Consider the following 19,410-nt stretch of genomic DNA (forward strand, 5'->3'; position numbering starts at 1 on the left):
GCGAGACCTTACAAACATGGTGGGGGGCGGGGCCGCGGCGCGCCCTGCGGGGAATAATTTAAAGGGACCGCGCCTGCGGGCTGGGCGGAAAGCTACCGGTGTTGGCGCAGAGTGGACCGCGGCTGCGGCCGGGTGGGTGAGTCCGGGTTTTTGTCGCTCCCTCAGAGGCGTCCTTTAGGGGGTCGTTAGCACCTTTTCTCCTCCGCTGGCCAATAGCGCCGGACTCTCTGATGCTCCCATCCCCCCAGTTCCCGGCAGGTGTTTCCTTGCTGGGAGCCAGGTGCGCGCTAGGGTGGAAGACAACTAGTCCTCCCCATGAGTTTTCCAGGTAATATTTCCAGGGCCCAGTGACGCCCCCAAATTTCCGTTAGTACTCTAGCGGTGCCAGAAATATTCTCAGTTTTCCAGAGAAGTCCCAGTAATATTCCGGCATTCATTCCTAGGTCGACTCTCTTGCTCAAACGACCTCAGGGACGTGCCCACCCAGCTCCCAGTTTTCCCAGCAGTAGTTCTCTATTCCTGAGACTCCCTCAGTAACTTTACAGTGACTCCCAGTAATTCCCGCGTCCCTGGTTACGTCTCCCAGTAATGGCCGTAGAATCGTTCCCAGAGTCCTAGAGATGTTTCACACCGTCAGAGACCCCATAACTGCACTAATGCGTAACGGTGAATCTAGCACCGCCTGGTAACCTCTTGGGAGCTCGCCCCACTCGGGGGGTCCCCGTATTCTTCCGAGACCCCCGCATCGCCCTAGGACCCCTTATGTGGGAGTTGCCAGCAGCACTCCCGTGCACCCCGGCCCTTAGGTCCACTGGCCTGGGGTACCCTGTTTTTTGCAGGGGATTGTGGCCTAGAGTCTGCTGGGTCGGGATTGATCAATCCCGGAGGGCAGACAAGGAGGGGGCCACTTGCGGGAGGAAGGCGGGTCCTTCGGGGACCCGTGCACAGGTTGCTGATTGTGGGTATCCAGCCGGCTGCCCTTTGGCCCCAGGGTGGGGCTGTACCCGTATAGGGCGTCTAGTCGGCCCGCGTGTGGGTGAAGGGAGCCAGGGACTCTCCTTACGCCCCAGCCCGGCGTCGAAGTCAACCTGTATCACCCCCTCTGCTCTACAGCGCCCCACCAGCCGTCCCCTGGCCAGCAAAGCCATCCGGGCGGCGAGTATGAAGAGGGCAAGCCTCGTGGTAGCGGTAAGGGGAGAAGCGGGCCAAGAGTGACGACTTGCACCAGTTCCTCCTGCTTCTTATTCCCCAGGACTCCGGGCTACCAGACCTGTCGCCCAGTCTGAAACAAGTGATGGAGGCTCCGTTGCAAACAGGAATGGTAAACGTTGGGTTGTGTGGCGCTGCGGGGACTGCAATTCCCGAAATGCTTAGCGCTCATGTTGCAGTCTCGCGGTAATATCAGACCTACGTTTCCCGGCACGCACCGCGGCCCGCGGAGCCGCCGGAAAGAGTTGCGCCCCCGGGGAGGTAGCAGCGGCTGCCCATTCTGCAGATGGGGACGCCGAGGCAGGGACCGACTGTGACCTCCTCGGGGGCGGAGGACTTGACCGAACGGGGTGGAGACGGGGGCGTCCCGGCCTCCGGGGAGGGCTCGGCAGGCCGCGTATGCGATGTGCAGCCAGTGCCCTTCGTCCCGCAGGTGCTGGGCGTGATGATTGGGGCCGGAGTCGCGGTGCTGGTCACGGCCGTGCTCATCCTCCTGCTGGTGCGGAGGCTGCGAGTGCCGAGTGAGAACCCGGAGGGCCCTTCCGGGGGGTGCTACGGGAACTGAAATGCCCGGATTCCTGAGGCAGTAGAGATGGGACTTACGGGACAGTGTCTTCATCTCTGGCCGCGTGGAGTAGGCGCAGAGCTCAGGGTGCTTCTCTACTTATCCCCAGAAACGCCAGCACCGGACGGCCCCCGGTATCGATTTCGGAAGAGGGACAAAGTGCTCTTCTATGGTCGGAAGATTATGCGGAAGGTGAGTCTAGGACCCCCGGGGGTCCCCGCTGAACACAGAGGTTCTGCCCTTTTTCTTTTTACACGTCTTAGGAAGCCAGTCCTCCGTGACTAGCGTCCTCTGGATCTGGGCCCTTCTTCCCTCGGTCTGAACTGGCAGTTCACCCGTCCCCCATCCTTATCCTTCCTAGGTATCACAATCTACTTCCTCTCTGGTGGATGCTTCTGTCTCCACCACCTCCCGGCCACGCATGAAAAAGAAACTTAAGATGCTCAACATCGCCAAAAAGTAAGGCTGTACTGGGTGTACTGGGCACCGGGGGCTCTCTCAGGGACCTTTTGAGTAATCAGCCGGCACCAAAAGGTGTATCTAAGGGTTCTTTGAGCTGGGAGTCTTCCCACATCAGAGGGGCTTTCTCAGAGCCCACACCGGACAGGCTGGCTTTGGTGTCTCTGTGCCCTGAGACAATGTATCTCAGCGACGTTCCCCCTGCAGCACGGTGTCTGTGAGCTAGTTGTCTCCAGTCAGTATCTTGGACGCTTTGTAATAGGTTTAGGGGATCTGCGCCTGGGTTCTCCATGTAGGATAGTTCCTGGGTCTCCCCACACAGGAGGTGATTCACTGGGGTTAACTCAGGTGTGTCTGTGACCTACTGGAAGGGCTCTCTCTAGCTTTTGTTTTCTAGGGTTTCTCTCAGCAGTCTCTCTACGTTAGAAAGCATTTCTCTATGTTACCTACCCTGGAGTTCTTTCTACACTAAGGAGGCTATCTTAGGCGTTTCTGTTTCCCAGGAGTTATTTCAAGGATCTTCTTGCTCTAAGAAGCATAGGAAGGACATCCCAGGGCTCCATGCCATCAGCAAAGGGCTATCTCAGAGTCTCTGAGAAAGGCTCTCCCAGGGAGCTTTCTAAGTTGGAAGCTGGCTCTGAGGTCGGTCTCCTCACATCATGGCATATCCTTGAAGGTCTGTCTCCAGGGTGTCTTCACGCTAAGGGATATCCCACTGAGGGTGTCATCCCAGGGCTGTCCATGAGCAGCCGATGTGTCCTCACGTGGCTTTTTGTGATTCCAGTAGAAGGGCTGGCTCTAGACCCTCGGTGATCAGTTGAGGATTTAGATCTTGTGTCTCTGTATGTCATAGGGGTTGTCTTAATGTGTCCCTGCTCTGGAGGAGCTACACTGGTGTTGTCATGACTTTCAGGGGGCTATCTCAGCTCTCTGTGAACTGGGCAAGGGCTAGCCAAGATCTCTCTGATCAGAAGAGGAGCTATATCTAGATTTCTCTATATTGTGGAATTTAATTTAGGAATCTGCTCATTCTAGGGGCTGTGTCTTAGGGGGCTTATGACTGGGGGGGTGGCTAGCTCAGTGGTGCCTGTAACTTGCAGGAAAGGGCTCTTTTGGGTCTGTGAGTAGCAGAAGAGCTGTATTCATGCTGTCCACATACAAAGCTATTTCAGGAGTCTTTGTGACCATCGATGGGGTCATCTCAGGGTTCTCTGAGATCTAGAAGGAAAGGCCAGCTCTGGGAGCCTTACAAACGTGAGAGCAGCTGACGGGGTCTCCTGGTATGATGGGAGCTACCCCAGAGCTCTGCTGACATTAGGGAGGCTATTTCCGGGTCTGGTCTGTGCTAGGAAGAAGGTCTCCGGGTTCCCATGATGAATGGAGGTGCAATTTCTGGGAACAGCCCATATTTTACATCAGGGCTCTGCTAAACACAGGGTTTATCTCAGGAGCTTATGATAACAAACAGGTGATCTCAGGGTTTTACATTAGAAGATGGTAAGTTTTTTTTGTACGGGGTCAGGTTAGTAAACATCTTAGGTTTGGCAGGTCATATGATTATGTCACAATTTTTGAACGTTTTGCTGAGTAAAAGCAGCCAGAAGTAACATGTAAATGATTGTGTGCCAACAAAGCTTTGTTTAATGAAAGTAGGTAGCAGGCCAGAGTTGGCTGAGTCCTGTTTTTTGTGATTTAGAGGAAAGAGAGTGGGAGACTCAGGTCTGCCTGAGCCTGTTCCCTACCTGCCCCCTGCGACCCCTCTCTTCCCGCCAGGATCCTTCGTATCCAGAAAGAGGCACCAACACTGCAACGAAAGGAGCCCCCGCCGGCGGTGCTCGAGGCTGACTTGACGGAGGGTGACCTGGCTAACTCCCACCTGCCCTCTGAGGTGCTCTACATGCTCAAGAATGTCCGGTCAGTGTCGGGGTGCAGGCGGAGGGGGGTGGCTGCTGAGCTGGGGGCTCACTGAACCTGCATTCCTCCCCCTCCCTGTCCCATCCAACAGGGTGCTGGGCCACTTCGAGAAGCCGCTCTTCCTGGAGCTCTGCCGACACATGGTCTTCCAGCGGCTCAGCCAGGGGGATTACGTCTTCCGGCCGGGCCAGCCGGATGCCAGTATCTACGTGGTGCAGGACGGGCTGCTGGAGCTCTGTCTCCCGGGGCCGGTGAGTGGACCACCTGTGGGGCACCACAGGGAGATGGGCAGTGGGGACTGGGATAGGCGTTGCTGTCGGGCAGCGGGCTTCGAGGTCTTTGGAGACGTGCAGGCAGAAATTGGGAATGGGGACGCCTGGGTGGCTCAGTTGGTTGAGCAGCTGCCTTCGGCTCAGGTCATGATCCCAGCATCCTGGGATCGAGTCCCACATCGGGCTCCTTGCTTGGCGGGGAGCCTGCTTCTCCCTCTACCTGCCGTTCTGTCTGCCTATGCTCGCTCTCTTTCCCGCTCTCTCTGACAAATAAATAAAATCTTTAAAAAAAAAAAAAATTGGGAACGAACGCACAAGGGTGTCAGGGTGGTCTACACGGTCAGCGGTTACAGTTAACGACGGCCAGAAAATAGAAGCTGGTCAGAGATTTGGTGGGTTCGGGGATTGGGGTGTCAGTGATCACTGGGTGGTGAGTTGAGAGCTCAGGGGTGGAGTGCCAGTTGGCAAGGTGGGGACAGCCCCAGTCAGCGCCCCGCCCCCCCCCCCCCCCCCCCCCCCCCCGTGTCTCAGGACGGGAAGGAGTGTGTGGTGAAGGAAGTGGTCCCTGGGGACAGCGTCAACAGCCTTCTGAGCATCCTGGATGTCATCACTGTGAGTGATTAGTCTTGGGGGACAAGGAGACTGGGTATGAGGACCCAGTCAGTGGGTTGGTTCGGAGAGGGTCACGTGGGAGGCCTCAGTGTCCCAGAGTCCCCTCCGATGCTCCCAGTGGTCTCACAAGGCACTGGCCTTGGGAAGGACTCAGAGAGCACAGCCCCTGATCTCCCTTCTCCTTGTTCCGCGCACACCCACAGGGCCACCAGCACCCCCAGCGGACTGTGTCTGCCCGGGCAGCCCGAGACTCCACAGTGCTGCGGCTGCCCGTGGAGGCCTTCTCTGCCGTGTTCACCAAGTACCCCGAGAGTTTGGTGCGGGTGGTACAGGTCAGTGGGCCTTCCGCCTCCCTCTGCCTGCCCCGACCCGTCCCTGGCTCCTGCAGGCTGCGCTTATCAGCCCTGAGCAGCCAGGTCTTTGGGGGCCCCTGTTCCCTCCCTTTAGCTGCCTCCGCCCCCTTCTCCCCAGGCTTCTGCCACCCGATTGTGGGTTTCTCCCTGGCTCACCCTCTGCCGCTGGCCAGCCCCTTACTCCTCCCGACCTTGACCTTCCTGACCGTTCCACCCTGTTAATGCTTAGTCCCCATTTTCTCCCATTCCCTGTTATCTGAGTCGCGTTACCTGGTGTCTCCCGTCCCTTCCCCGTGGCCACAGATCATCATGGTGAGGCTGCAGCGGGTCACCTTTCTGGCGCTTCACAACTACCTAGGTCTGACCAACGAGCTGTTCAGCCACGTGAGTTGCGCAGGGAGCCCAGGGAGTACGCGGCCCGGGGAAGGTGGGGGGGAGGGGGACACACGCCTCCCAGGACCTGCCGCGAGGGTGCTCTCTGTCATCAGGAGATCCAGCCCCTACGCCTGTTCCCCAGCCCTGGCCTCCCAGCCCGCACCAGCCCCGTGCGCGGCTCCAAGCGGGTGGTCAGTACCTCAGCTGCCGAGGAGCCTAGAGAGAGTCCTGGCCGGCCGCCTGACCCCACTGGGGCCCCACTGCCTGGACCTGCAGGTATCAGACGTGACCCCAGCCGTTTCCCAGGAGCCCCACAGCTAGGCACCTAGGTCTGACACCCGTCTGATCCCCGGAGACCCCTGGCCTCGGCCCCAGGGCGGGGCATCAGAATCGCTTTCCTAGTCCCCTAGTCCTCAGAGACTGAAATGACCCTTCTCTCAATCCCGATCAGTGCCCTAGCCTGTGATCCTAGCTGTAGGCCTGGTGGCTCCGAGGGGCAGGAGCCTGACCACGTGTCTCTCCCAGGGGACCCAGTGAAGCCTACATCCCTGGAGGCTCCCTCGGCCCCCCTGCTGAGTCGCTGCATCTCCATGCCAGTGGACATTTCAGGTTCGGGCACCAGGTGGGGAAGGGGGGAGAGGCCGTCAGGCTTCTGGGTTGCCTGTAGGCATTCCAGCCTTGATTTTCCCCATCTGCGAAGTGGGAACACACCGTATTTTCATGATGTTTTTGCGGGTGATTGTTGAGACAGTGTCTTCCCAGCTGTGGTTAAGAAGGATTCTGAGGGCAAATGCAGTAATGGAGCAGTCGTGTCTGCACAGATAGGGGATTTGGCACGTAAGTCAACTGGGGTCGCTGTCAGCATGATCCTTTTTGTAAAATACTTCCTGCCCACCGCAGGCTTGCAGGGCGGTCCCCGCTCGGACTTTGACATGGCATATGAGCGTGGCCGGATCTCTGCGTCCCTGCAGGAGGGGGCTTCAGGGGGGCCCCAGGCAGCTCCCGCTCGGGTAAGGCCTACTCCTCTCTCCCCCTCCCCTCCCCAGTGCCCTCCCAGCACCCTGGCCTGGCCCACGGTGGCATCTCCGAAAGAGGTTCGGGTGGGAGCACAGAGGTCACAGGCCTTCCCCCGTGCAGACCCCCACTCAGGAGCTCCGGGAGCAGCCAGCAGGGGCCTGTGAGCACAGCTACGGCGAGGACGAGCTGGCCGCCGGTGGCTGCCCATTTGGGCCCTACCAGGGACGCCAGACAAGCAGCATCTTTGAGGCAGCAAAGCGGGAGCTGGCGAAACTGATGCGGATTGAGGTGGGTGGCCATGGGGTCCTAGGGGACGTGGAGTGCGGGGAGGCCCAGATGGGCTCGTCTCAACCCCCCATTCTCTCCAGGACCCCTCCCTCCTGAACAGCCGCGTCTTGCTACATCACGCCAAAGCTGGTACCATCATCGCCCGCCAGGGAGACCAGGTGAGGCTGACCCTGGGCTCTAATGCAGCTCAGACCCAAGACCTTTTTCTGACCTCTGATCCTTCTCTTTGACCCCATATGTACGTCCCTCAGCGTGTGATTTCTGTCCCTGCCCCTAGATGCTAGGACTCTGATTCCTCTGCCGTCTGGATCCACTGACTTTTCCTTTCTAATCCTTGAAACTTTTATCTGAGGACTGCAGCCCCTAGGTCTCTCTTGCCTGTCCTGTCCTTCTCTCTGACTTCTGTTTTCTGCAAGTCTGTAGTGTGCTCTGACGTACCACCTGCTTCTCTTCCTGCATCCCCGCTGGGATGGGTGTGCGCTAAGGGCGGTAGTGATCAGAATCTGGACCCAGAGGCCGTGAACCAGCCCCTGGAGCTGGATGTCCGGGAGCATAGGAAATTGTATCCCACGAATCCCTCTAGTGTCCACTTGGGGAAACTGAGACCTGGTCATGATTTCAGTCCAGAAGCACAGCGGAGGAAAAGGGCTCTGGACTAGGGGGCTGCGGGGGTAGAGTTGTGATCACACTCCGCCCTGACTTCCTCTCTGACCTTGGCCAAATCATTGAGAAAGTTCTCAGCTTCCTCATGCACGGAATGGGGTAATAAGGGTAACTGTCTGCTAGAATTGTCACGAGGAAGGAAGGGCGGCTCTGAACCGCTTAAGGTTTTCAGAGATGCCAAGCTTGTGGGAGGGTTTGGAGCAGTTCATGGGGAGACCACAGCCCCTCTACCCAGGGGAGTGGGAGGGAGGGCCTGGGCTTGGGCGGGGGGGGGCGGTTGGAGTAGGGGCATGGCCCAGTTGGCTGGGATATTGTAGTACTTAATCTGTTGCTCAAGCTGTCACCTGGAGTGCTCATCGCTGGGTGGGCTCCTTCGATAGAGGAAGCTGGGGGAGGTTTTTGCCAGGTCACCGGTACTGGTGGGGGGCAGAGGAATCGTGGTCACACTGTGGCTTTTGTTGTGGGCCCCTGGGCCCTGCCTACCTGGGAGACTCTGTTGGGCTCAACCTAGCCCCGGCCTGGCTTGCTAACAGACCAGACCAGACCAGCCACACCCCGGCATAGCCAGTCCTTGTAGCCTCTTGCTGGCCTTATTGAAAAGAATTTATGGGCCTTGGAGCACCTGGTGGCTCTGTCCGTAGAGCAGGTGATTCTTGATTCCGGGGTTGTGAGTTTGAGCCCCACGTTGGGCACAGAGGTTACTTAAAAGAAAACCTTTATTTAAAGAATAACTTAGGGGCCTTAATCTGAGCTCAGATTTTGGTGATCCATTAGTAATGTCTGCCCTGGGTGCCAGATGGGAGTCAGATACTTATGCTGTGCAGCTGAACGAGCCAAAGCCTTTACTCCTCCCCTTCAACTTTTCCTTCCTTGGCCTCTCTTCTGGGTGCATTGGGCTGGGTCGGAGCTGGGACTGTTGCCCATGTGCCCAGCTCTCCTCTGCCCCACAGGATGTGAGCCTGCACTTTGTGCTGTGGGGCTGCCTGCATGTCTACCAGCGCATGATTGACAAGGCAGAGGACGTGTGCCTGTTCGTGGCACAACCTGGGGAGCTGGTGGGCCAGCTGGCAGTGCTCACCGGCGAGCCCCTCATCTTCACACTGAGAGCCCAGCGTGACTGCACCTTCCTGAGGATCTCTAAGTCCGACTTCTATGAGTATGGCTGGCCACCCCCCCCTCCACCCGGCCCATGGTGGGTGGCAGTGGCACCTGGGGGGCCCCCACTTAGCTCAATTCTGCTGTGCAGAGGTCATCCCTCTGGATGCCCAGTGCCTTTCCAGGGCAGCTTTGAGCTCTTCTGATCCCACTGCCATGCCGTCACCCACCCTTTCCACTTCCTAAGGAATGTGCCAGGGCACCCCCACAAGCCCATGCCCCCCTAACTTTCCTCTCCAGGATTATGCGAGCACAACCCAGTGTGGTGCTGAGTGCCGCGCACACCGTGGCCGCGAGGATGTCACCCTTTGTGCGCCAGATGGACTTTGCCATCGACTGGACAGCGGTGGAGGCCGGCCGTGCTTTGTACAGGTGCAGACCTTGGCCTTCTTGCAGCTCAGGCCTTGCCTAAGACCCCGCGCCAACCCTGTCTTACCTGCCCCCCACCCCAGGCAGGGCGACCGCTCAGACTGCACCTACATTGTGCTCAATGGACGGCTGCGCAGTGTCATCCAGCGGGGAAGCGGCAAGAAGGAGCTGGTGGGCGAGTATGGCCGAGGGGACCTCATCGGTGTGGTGAGTGCCGCGCCCCCCCACGGCCCTCTGATCACTCCCACTGCAGGTTCCCTCCCACTACTCCCAACAAAACACAGCATCCGGGGTAATCTGATGGATTGCTGATGGACTCCTGACCGCTGGCCTAGCCCAGTCCGCTTGTCCAGCTCCGTTCCGTGGGCAGGAGGAGGGGGGAAATTCTTGTCTTAATTGGACTCCGTCCCTAGATCTCTATTAGAAGAGGAGACAACCCCCTGCGTAAGTGCGTACACACTCACACACCCGGGCATGGATCCCTAACCCTCTCTCTCTCCCCGAAGCCCTAATGAGTAGTGGGGTTCGATTTCCACCCATCTCCGGGGTCTGTTGCGGGTAGGGCGGTAGCGCCTCTGGTCTGGGTCCCCCTTTCCCATCGGGGCCTCCTGGGTCAAGCAGCCCTGGTCATAAACGGGGGCCCCCCAGGTGGAGGCGCTGACACGGCAGCCTCGTGCCACGACAGTGCACGCGGTGCGCGACACGGAGCTGGCCAAACTCCCGGAGGGCACGCTGGGCCACATCAAACGGCGATACCCGCAGGTGCGGCTTCAAGCTGTGTGGGCTGGCGTCCTGGTGAGGGGCGGGGCTCGAGGAGGCAGGGCCTAATAGAGGGGCGGGGCGGGGGGGGTGGGAGTCCCAGGGAGGAGGCAGAGACCCTCGAGTTAGAGCTGGGCTCTTGGGAGTGGGGCCCAAGTAACGGGGACCCAGGCGCCCAGGTAGGACTCGGACAGTTGCCCCTCGCGTCTCACTGGAACGCCGGCCTCCCATGCCCCAGGTCGTAACTCGTCTCATCCACCTGCTAAGCCAGAAGATTTTAGGGAATTTGCAGCAGCTGCAGGGACCCTTCCCAGGTGAGAGCCCGCCGCCCCGGGCATGCTGCGGGAATGTAATCCGACTCCTGGAACACACCGGGAGGCGGAGCCCTAAGCCCTGGGCATGCTGGGAAATGGAGTCCGGCGTAGGAACTGCGCTCTGGGTGGGGCTTAAAGTAGGTGTGGGATCTGATATCCGGTGCCTGTTTGGAGGGCTAGGGGCTGGAGTTCGGGGTCCTGGGCATGCCGGGAAACAGAGTCCTAGACCCAGGCCATGCTCTTGATGAAACCTACAGTGTCTGTCAATGTCGAATGACGGAGTCTTTAGGGGCAAACTTGGTTCTGGGTGTGAGAGCTTGCAGGCGGGATGGAGTCCACGTCCTGAGCACGCCTGGAGAGGGAGTCCTGGAAGAGTATGCTGGGACATGAAGTCCGTGGGGGGTGGGAGCTGGGGGCTAGGGGCCAGGCTGGGAACTGGCTGCTGAAGTTACTGGCGAGCTGAAAGGTGTAGTTTGCCGAGTTAGGGTACATCGGAATGAAGTCGGATTCCAGGTGCATACGGGCCTGAGAGTCTGTAAGGACCAGCCGACCCTGGATCAGCCCAGCCTCTACACCTGCTCCTCCTATCCCCCAAGGTCTTCTGCCCCTTCTGTCTTGACACCTGGATGGTGGTGGCAGTGGTGAGCCTTGGCTAAGAACCACCCCCATGGTCAGGATCTTCCCAGATAGATTTTTTCTCCCCAGTCTTGGTCCATGCATGCAAATGCCTGTTCATTTCCCATCAGGCCCTTGGTCCATCCTTTTCACGATTGTGGGGCAGCCTTGCTGGCAGAAACTCTCTGTTGATGAGATACAGAAAAATTTTCCAGGGAGCACCTAATGTATACTAGGCCTTGTGCTGGGCACGGGTGGCGGGGGGGGGGGGGGGGGGGAGTGACCAGGCAGATGAGGCTCTTAGAAGGTTTACAGCTGGGCAAGCAACACATTTGAAAAATACAAAGAAGAAGTGTGACATCACAAGCTGACATGTACAGTGAAGAAAACAGAAGAAGGTCTTGATGGAATGTGATGGAGGGAGGGAGGGAGGTTGTTCTGGGGGCAGTGAGCTGGGACTAGACAAATGAGATAGGGTGTGGCATTGATGAGAACTAGGAAGGCCCTGCACACAGGGTTTTGTGGGTTTGAAGCACTTCAAAGAGAAAAGTGAAGAAGGGGGAGATATGGGGGGAAGGGGCAGGTCACGTAGGGACTGGGAGCCCCAGAAAGGCATTTAGGCTAATTCAGGTTGTTAGGGGAACGAGCTGGAGGGGAGGAGGCAGTGAGAGATCCATGCAAGAGGGAGGTGAGGGCTTGGTCTAGGATGTTAATGGAGAAGCTGGGAAGCAACAGATGGGTCAAAAAGATGTTTGTTTCTGCCTCATTTTGTGTTCAAGTCCCTTGGGTGGACGGAAGCAGCAAGGCCAGAATGGGGTAGGGGCACAGATGGGTCCACGCACGCACAGTGGAGGGCTTGTAGGGTTATGTAGCGCGTCCTGTCGAGATGAGGCCGAAGTGAGGGTCACATGGCTAGGTCTTATCAAGACAGGGGACCGGATGAGGCTGTGGGTCCAGGCCTGAGGCCACAGCCTCTGCTGTGGCTTCACTAGGTTAGCAGGGCAGGGACTTCCGAGGAGGGGGCAGGTCTGCCTCTCCAGGCACAGGACTGTACCTCGAATCTCCTTCCTTGGGGTCTCGGCAGGCTCAGGACTAGGCGTGCCCCCTCCCTCGGAGCTTACCAACCCAGCCAGCAACCTGGCAACGGTGGCCGTCCTGCCGGTGTGTGCTGAGGTGCCCATGGTGGCCTTCACTCTGGAGCTGCAGCATGCTCTGCAAGCCATCGGTCAGTGGGGGTGGGGTGAGGACAGGCCATTGGTCTGGGAGGGTGGGGCTGTGGGGGAGAGGGATTGAGGACAGGCCATTGGTCTGGGGGGGTGGGGCTGTGGGGGAGGGGGGTTGAGGACAGGCCATTGGTCTGGGGGGTGGGGCTGTGGGGGAGGGGGGTTGAGGACAGGCCATTGGTCTGGGGGGGTGGGGCTGTGGGGGAGGGGGGTTGAGGACAGGCCATTGGGGGCAGGGCAGTGGGGGATGTGAGGACAGGCCATGGGTCTGTGTGGGGGCTGAGGCCGTATTGTGGGACAGGCCCCCAGTTCTCTGGACCTGGGTGTCTGACTCTCCGTCCTCACCCATCCCCAGGTCCCACACTCCTCCTCAACAGTGACATCATCCGGGCCCGCCTAGGGGCTTCTGCTCTGGATAGGTATGTGTCCAGAGTTTGAGGAGGTGGGGGATAGACCTGAAGTCTACAATTTCTTCAGGTCTGCTTGAGGTCTGGGCTGTGAACCAAGGACCATGGGTCCCATCCCTCCAGTCTGTGGGAGACCGTGGGTCAGATCACCCCGAGGGCATGGACATGGTGGGGCTTGGGTGCCTAAGTGTACGTCCTCCCGGTGACGGAGCTGCGTGGTGTCTGGGAGGTGTGGGACCCCGGACAAGCGCCCGGGATGACTCTCCACCGCCCCTGTTGCAGCATCCAGGAGTTCCGGCTATCAGGGTGGCTGGCCCAGCAGGAGGATGCACACCGCATCGTTCTCTACCAGACCGACGCCTCGCTGACACCCTGGACCGTCCGTTGCCTGCGACAGGCCGACTGCATCCTCATTGTGGGCCTGGGCGACCAGGAGCCCACTCTCGGCCAGGTCCGGAGTCCATGCACAGGGACACCTCCACCCCCAGAGAGCGTACCCCTGCCCTCCTGCGCCTGCACCAGGCCCTGTGCAACTGTGGGGCACGGCAACCAGGGACCCAAGCTCACCCGGGCTTGGGGGAAGGAAATGACCGAGGGTTAGTGACTTCCGTCCTCCGTTGCCCTTCCAGCTGGAGCAGATGCTGGAGAACACAGCGGTGCGCGCCCTCAAGCAGCTGGTCTTGCTGCACCGGGAGGAGGGCGCGGGCCCCACGCGCACGGTGGAGTGGCTGAACATGCGCAGCTGGTGCTCGGGGCACTTGCATCTGCGCTGTCCGCGCCGCCTCTTCTCCCGCCGCAGCCCCGCCAAGCTGGTGAGCGCTGCGCCGGCAGAGGGGCCCTCCCAGCTGGCCTCTAGGGCCATTGGCGGGAGGGAGGGGGGGGGGGGGCTCAGAGACCTGTGGGGGCAGGAGCGGTGGTTTGGAGGTCCGGACACTGTCTCTTGAGCCCCCATCCTCATGCGTCGCCTCTCTATGCCGCCCCCCCTTCCCCGTATTCCAGCACGAGCTCTATGAGAAGGTTTTCTCCAAGCGCGCCGACAGGCACAGCGACTTCTCCCGCCTAGCGCGGGTGCTCACCGGCAACACCATTGCCCTGGTGCTGGGCGGGGGCGGTGCCAGGTGAGGGGTGGGACCTGCTCCCCGGGGCTCACCCTGAGGGGCGGGGTCAGGGTGCCTGAGGGGTGGAGCTTATCTCCCGGAGCCGCCCTGTAGGGGTGGGGCTGGCACTTGTTCCTTGCCGGTGCGGGAGGTGGGAGAAGGGGAGCTCTGAGGGTCGTGGGGCATCTCCAGTGGGTCTCTGGGTTTTCTCTCCCTGGCAGGGGCTGCTCACATATCGGCGTGCTGAAGGCATTGGAGGAAGCAGGGGTACCTGTGGACCTAGTAGGCGGCACATCCATCGGCTCCTTCATCGGGGCCCTGTACGCAGAGGAGCGGAGTGCCAGTCGCACGAAGCAGCGGGCCCGGGAGTGGGCCAAGGTGTGGGGGGCCACCTACCGCAGGAGTGCCCTGAAACCTGCTCCCTGAGGGGCTCCTGGGCTGCTTCTGCCCCTTTCCTGACTTCATCTGTGAACCCCTCCTGGCCCATGGCATTCCCTCCACAACCTTGCTGACCTGACCTCCTGGTTGGTCACCCTAGTCCCCAGCTCCCTGCTGGAGCGATCAGGACCCTTAGTGATCACCTTGTTAGTGACCCCAAGTGGCTTCCGTTCGATCCCAGCCGGCCTCCTTGCCCCTAGAGCATGACCTCGGTGTTGGAGCCCGTGCTGGACCTCACGTACCCTGTCACCTCCATGTTCACCGGCTCGGCCTTCAACCGCAGCATCCACCGGGTCTTCCAGGACAAGCAGATTGAGGTCTGCCCTCCGTCCTCGCCTGCCCCGCCCCTGCCGCTCCCCACAGGAGTCCCCGCTCCTCTCCCAGCATGGTCCTTGTCTCCACAGGACCTGTGGCTGCCCTACTTCAATGTGACCACGGACATCACCGCCTCAGCCATGCGTGTCCATAAAGACGGTGGGTGCCCCAGCTGGCCCCACAATGACCTCTGTGGCGGTGTGGGGAGGGGGTGCAGGGAGGGCAGCCGAGCATCTGGGACATTGTTAACATGAGTGACCGTCCGCCCTGGCCTGATTGCCGAGCACTAACCATCACCCACTAATGCCCCAGAGGCCCCAGGTATGTCTCTCCTTGGGGGTGGGGGGGCTGGGGGACGAGCTGGGCGCCTCACCCCCTCACGCCGTCCCCGCAGGCTGCGTGTGGCGTTACGTCCGGGCCAGTGCCTCCTACTGCCCCTACCTGCCCCCGCTCTGCGACCCCAAGGACGGGCACCTGCTGGTGGACGGGTGCTATGTCAACAACGTGCCAGGTCAGCGAGCCCACCGGGCTGGCCGGGCCTCCGAGCATGTCTGAGCGTGTCTGTGCGTGTCTGTGTCTGTGTGTCCCACTGGGCAGGCTCCCTGTGGCGCTACGTCCGCGCCAGCATGACGCTCTCGGGCTACCTGCCGCCGCTGTGCGACCCGAAGGACGGGCACCTCCTCATGGATGGCGGCTACATCAACAACCTGCCAGGCAAGTGGCTGCCCGCTCACCCGCACGCACGAGCATGCACAGGCGAGCACATGGACGGGCGCCCAGGAGGGTGTGTGCATACCCGTGTGCAGCCACAGACCAGGGGAGTGCCCAGGGACAGAAGCGCGTGGAGCCGGAAAGCACATCCACATGCCGTGTTCAGCGTGAATGAACACGTGTAGACACATGTGCATGCAGGGACAGCAGGACACCCATCCAGGTTCACGTTAGCCACACCTGTGCTCACACGTTCTCACGGCTGCTCACAGTGCAGGCGGCGTGTTCTCACACATGCACGTGGCCAGACCCATGTGCCCGTGAAATCAGGCATACGTCCTTGCACAGCCATCTATCCACGTGCACACTGCACGCTGTCTCAGGTGCACACAAGTGTAGGCACACAGATGGGCACGTGTGTGCCCACGGTGAGCTTCCGGCTCTGCTGACCTCTCGCCTGCTGAGGAGCGGGGGACCAGCTGTGCCCCAGAGAATGTCACGTGCCCGGGAGTGAGCACACCCGAGTAGACACGTGTGCTAGCTACACGTACACGCTCTGTGTTGGAGGCCGGAGATCGACCAACTGCCGCAAATCCAGCCCCTGCCGGGTTTTGTCAGGAAAGATTTATTGAACACAGCCACATCCAGTGGTTCAGGCCTGGTTTCTTGGCCGCCTTCGTGCCTCAGCTGCAACACTGAGTGGTTGGGAGAAAGTTATTTTCTCTCTGGCCGCTTACAGAAAAAGTTTGCCAACTTTTGCCAACAGGGCCAAATGTGTGCCCTGTATGGATGCCCACGCTAACAGCCACATACATGAGTGGTGTGTGCAGATCCATAGGCGGGCAGTGCCAATCTAGACACATGTGGAAAGAAATGCGCTCAGGCCCAGGGGTGTGTATAGAGCTACAGACAGACCCAGAGGTGTGCATGTTCACACACGGGAGACACACACACATGACAGCTGCGTGCAGGCACGTGGATATGGGGACATGTTCCTAGACATGTTCCTAGATATGGGGACATGTTCCTAGACACACAAATAGGCTCATGAGGGACTCATGCAAAGTCTGCTGGAGACTCGGGTGTCCTTCTGGGCTGGGCCTGGCTTTGGGGCCCTGTCCCCATCTCCCCAAGCTCTCCCAGACCTGCTCAGGGACCCTCCATGGGACACACGGACACACACTGACCCACAGACACACCACCCTCCTTGCGGGGCCATCACCCACCCTTCATGCCTCTGTCCTGTTTCCCTGAATCTCCTTGTCCTTAGACATTGTTCTCTGTCCACGTCTCAGCCTCACATTTCCCCCCAGATTCTCTGTCTTTCCATATCTTTGATATCTCTTTTTCCCCCATAAATCTGTTGGTGTCTCCGCTTCCCTGCATCTCTGTCCCTTGTGGCTTGACTTCTTCCCCTCTCTGCATGTGTTTTCTTGCCACTTGGACTGCCTGCCTCTCTGACTCTGTCTTCCTGTGTCTCTGTTTCCTGGTGTTCTTACCTTTATCTTACTCTTTATCTCTCCACATCACTCTTCTCCACTCCACCATGTGTCTGACTTGGTATCTTTTATTCCCAGCACCTTTGCCCCTTTGTCTCCATCCACTCCGTCCGTCTGGCCCTAGTTCCCCAGCCTTAACAGTTCCACCATCTGACCCCACCTCCTCAAGGTCATGGGCATCGGTGCCTGTGCCCTTTACATACTGGCATGTTTGTTTGCATGGTTTTTTGTGTGTGTGACCATTTGTATGATGGTGTTTTTGGGACTGGGTTGAATGTCCCTGCCCTGGGCCTTGGTGGGGAGCTGCCTGCTGACACCCCCCGGCCCCACAGCGGACATCGCCCGCAGTATGGGTGCCAAGACAGTCATCGCCATCGATGTGGGAAGCCAGGATGAGACGGACCTCAGCACCTACGGGGACAGCCTGTCTGGCTGGTGGCTGCTGTGGAAGCGGTTAAACCCCTGGGCCGACAAGATCAAGGTTCCAGACATGGCCGAGATCCAGTCCCGCCTGGCCTATGTGTCCTGCGTGCGGCAGCTGGAGGTCGTTAAGTCCAGCTCCTACTGCGAGTACCTGCGCCCGCCCATCGACTGCTTCAAGACCATGGACTTCGGGAAATTCGACCAGATCTATGTGAGCGGGTGGGGTGGCAAAGCTTTACTACCTAAAGCCCACAGCAACCCCGGGGGAAGGAGTGTAGGCTCCATTCCCAAGTGGGATCCGTGAGGAACAGAGTGCTGATCGATTTGTGATGTCTGCAGTGAGTGTGGCCAGGGAACGTGGATGTGTGTGTGCTGTGTACGCACTAAGATTCCTGCTGGGCGCCGGCTGCACCGCCCAAAGTGCATTAGAAGTTTCTAACGACGTTCTCGCGCTGGCGGGAATGGGAACAGGCGATCAGTTAGTAATGTGTGCCACAAACATGGGAGGGGCGTGGAGCGACGGACATGCTATGTGCTACTAGCTGCTGATCTGAAAATTGCGTCCTAGCCCACGTCCCCGGAAATCGACCGGGAGCGGAAGTGTGCAGGGATGGATTGGTGATGTCTGTCACAGGCTTGGGAGATGGGGCTGTCTGCAGGTGTGTTGTGTATTTGCAGATCTTGAAAGAAGCCGACACACCATTTGGTGCACTGTGTGGGGCTGAGGGGGAAGGCATGTCAGGGGCACAGGGTGAGGAGTACGGGGGTGAGTGTGCTGCGTGGGGCTGGCTCGAAAGTAAGTTGAGTCTCAGATGCCAGCTCCCCTGAACATCAGGCTCTCGAGGGGCCAAGGAAGGGTCAGCAGAACGGAGATAGGCAGCAAAGGGGAGGCAGAGGAAACATTGGGGTGGGGGGTTGGCAGGCCCAGCTCCAGTCTCCTCCCTTCCCGCAGGATGTGGGCTACCAGTACGGGAAGGCTGTGTTTGGGGGCTGGAGCCGGGGCGACATAATTGAAAAGATGCTCACGGACCGGCGATCTGCTGACCTTAACGAGAGCCGCCGCGCAGATGTAAGCCTGTGACCTACCCCAAGAGCGGCCACTTCTAACAACAGAGATTCCCCCAGCCTGGCTGAGGCACCCCCAGAACTCAGATGCCCCCAGACCTCCTTGGATTTAGCTGAGCCCATTAGACCAGAGAGGTCCCCCTCAGATCTCAGGGCCCAAAACACCACAGCCCCTGACACTCCAGAGTCCCAGAGAGCTCCCAAGACCCTCACCTGTGCCGCTCCCCAGGTGCTGGCCTTCCCCAGCTCTGGCTTCACTGACTTGGCGGAGATCGTGTCCCGGATTGAGCCCCCCACGAGCTACGTTTCTGACGGCTGTGCTGATGGTGAGGGCCCAGGGGCACCTTGCGGGGGTCACAGAGCTGGGGCTGGGATCCATGGGATATAGAGATGTTAGGCCAGCCTGCGTGATTCACTTTGCCCTGCTCCCTGCTTCCAGGGGAGGAGTCGGACTGCCTGACAGAGTATGAGGAGGACGCAGGCCCTGACTGCTCACGGGACGAGGGCGGCTCTCCCGAGGGCGCAAGCCCCAGCACTGCCTCCGAGATGGTGAGACTGGGTGGCCCAGGCCCCCCACGGGGTGAGGGTGACATGGCGGAGGCATTCGTGTGTACCAGTGTCCCGTGCCGTGTGATGTGTGCGTGTGGCGCTCCTGTCCCTGCAGGAGGAGGAGAAGTCCCTTCTCCGTCACCGGCGCTGTCTGCCCCTGGACCCTCCGGGCTCAGCTGCGGAGGCCTGAGGATCTCAAGAGGGGTCCCCCTGGGGCGGGGCCAGGGCTGAGCCCAGTGGGGGTGGCTCACTTCTCTGTCTGCTGCTATGCCTGCCACCCTCCTGGGTTCCCCTTGAACCCCAGCCACCCCCCCCCCGGGGCCCACACACTGGACCGCCCTGCCCCCAAGGGGAGGGGCCACACCGCACTGAGGACCATGACCAGTCACTCCCAATAAACCTTTCCCTCTTGGAAGTGGCCTCGTGTCATCTTTGGGTCAGACGGCTGGCGCTGGGCTGGACAGCCTGGCGCTTGTCTTTGTACCCACATGCCACGCTCAGCCTCAGGCCCAGCCAGCTTGCCCCACTGTGCGCGCGCTCGGAATTCCCCTGCAGTCCCCCTCTGTGCTGGCTTCAGACCGCAGGACCTCTGGGGATCCTGGGTGTTCTTGGGTGCCCACCCTGGCGCCCTTCATTTTCCTTACCGGACTCCCACAGCCTCTGCGCTCAGCGGGCTCTACTGTGTGCGGGCATTTTGTGTTTCCCATTCTTTCCTCCTGTGTGCACCACAGAGCCTGGTTCCCG

The 19,410-nt window shown here is 59.8% G+C and overlaps 1 protein-coding gene across 5 annotated transcripts; it reads left to right on the forward strand.

Annotated features, from left to right (window-relative positions):
- Positions 1–26: 26 nt before the first annotated feature.
- On the forward strand, positions 27–19,081 carry PNPLA6 (patatin like phospholipase domain containing 6). 5 transcript variants are annotated; one of them, XM_047704030.1, is made up of 35 exons: positions 267–328; positions 992–1,159; positions 1,253–1,321; positions 1,643–1,730; positions 1,884–1,966; positions 2,136–2,233; positions 4,007–4,147; positions 4,239–4,398; positions 4,951–5,031; positions 5,235–5,363; positions 5,688–5,768; positions 5,873–6,035; positions 6,285–6,368; positions 6,660–6,769; positions 6,897–7,064; positions 7,145–7,222; positions 8,678–8,883; positions 9,123–9,254; positions 9,335–9,458; positions 9,900–10,013; positions 10,249–10,324; positions 12,024–12,164; positions 12,518–12,581; positions 12,852–13,020; positions 13,199–13,381; positions 13,569–13,687; positions 13,888–14,044; positions 14,305–14,421; positions 14,509–14,578; positions 15,017–15,133; positions 16,962–17,263; positions 18,005–18,121; positions 18,347–18,443; positions 18,557–18,666; positions 18,782–19,081. In XM_047704030.1, exons 3-35 carry the CDS (start codon positions 1,295–1,297, stop codon positions 18,854–18,856), a joined length of 3,981 nt encoding a protein of 1,326 aa, XP_047559986.1. In that variant the 5' UTR covers positions 267–328; positions 992–1,159; positions 1,253–1,294; the 3' UTR covers positions 18,857–19,081. The 5 variants fall into 5 exon arrangements, with proteins under 5 accessions (XP_047559976.1, XP_047559986.1, XP_047559967.1 ...); XM_047704020.1 differs by lacking the exon at positions 267–328 and adding an exon at positions 27–136 and having other exon boundaries at positions 1,114–1,321; XM_047704011.1 differs by having other exon boundaries at positions 992–1,321.
- The last annotated feature ends 329 nt before the right edge of the window (positions 19,082–19,410 follow it).

The sequence above is a fragment of the Lutra lutra genome, chromosome 1, assembly GCF_902655055.1.
Source record: "Lutra lutra chromosome 1, mLutLut1.2, whole genome shotgun sequence".
Classification (NCBI taxonomy): domain Eukaryota; kingdom Metazoa; phylum Chordata; class Mammalia; order Carnivora; family Mustelidae; genus Lutra; species Lutra lutra.

Bases quoted from the DNA above. Each gene is read 5' to 3' on its own strand.
- PNPLA6 (XM_047704001.1), top strand. From the start codon at position 1,496: ATGGGGACGCCGAGGCAGGGACCGACTGTGACCTCCTCGGGGGCGGAG. The intron at 1,731-1,883 runs GTGAGAACCCGG...ACTTATCCCCAG, and splicing joins GCGGAGGCTGCGAGTGCCGA to AAACGCCAGCACCGGACGGC. The intron at 12,582-12,851 runs GTATGTGTCCAG...CCCCTGTTGCAG, and splicing joins GGGGCTTCTGCTCTGGATAG to CATCCAGGAGTTCCGGCTAT.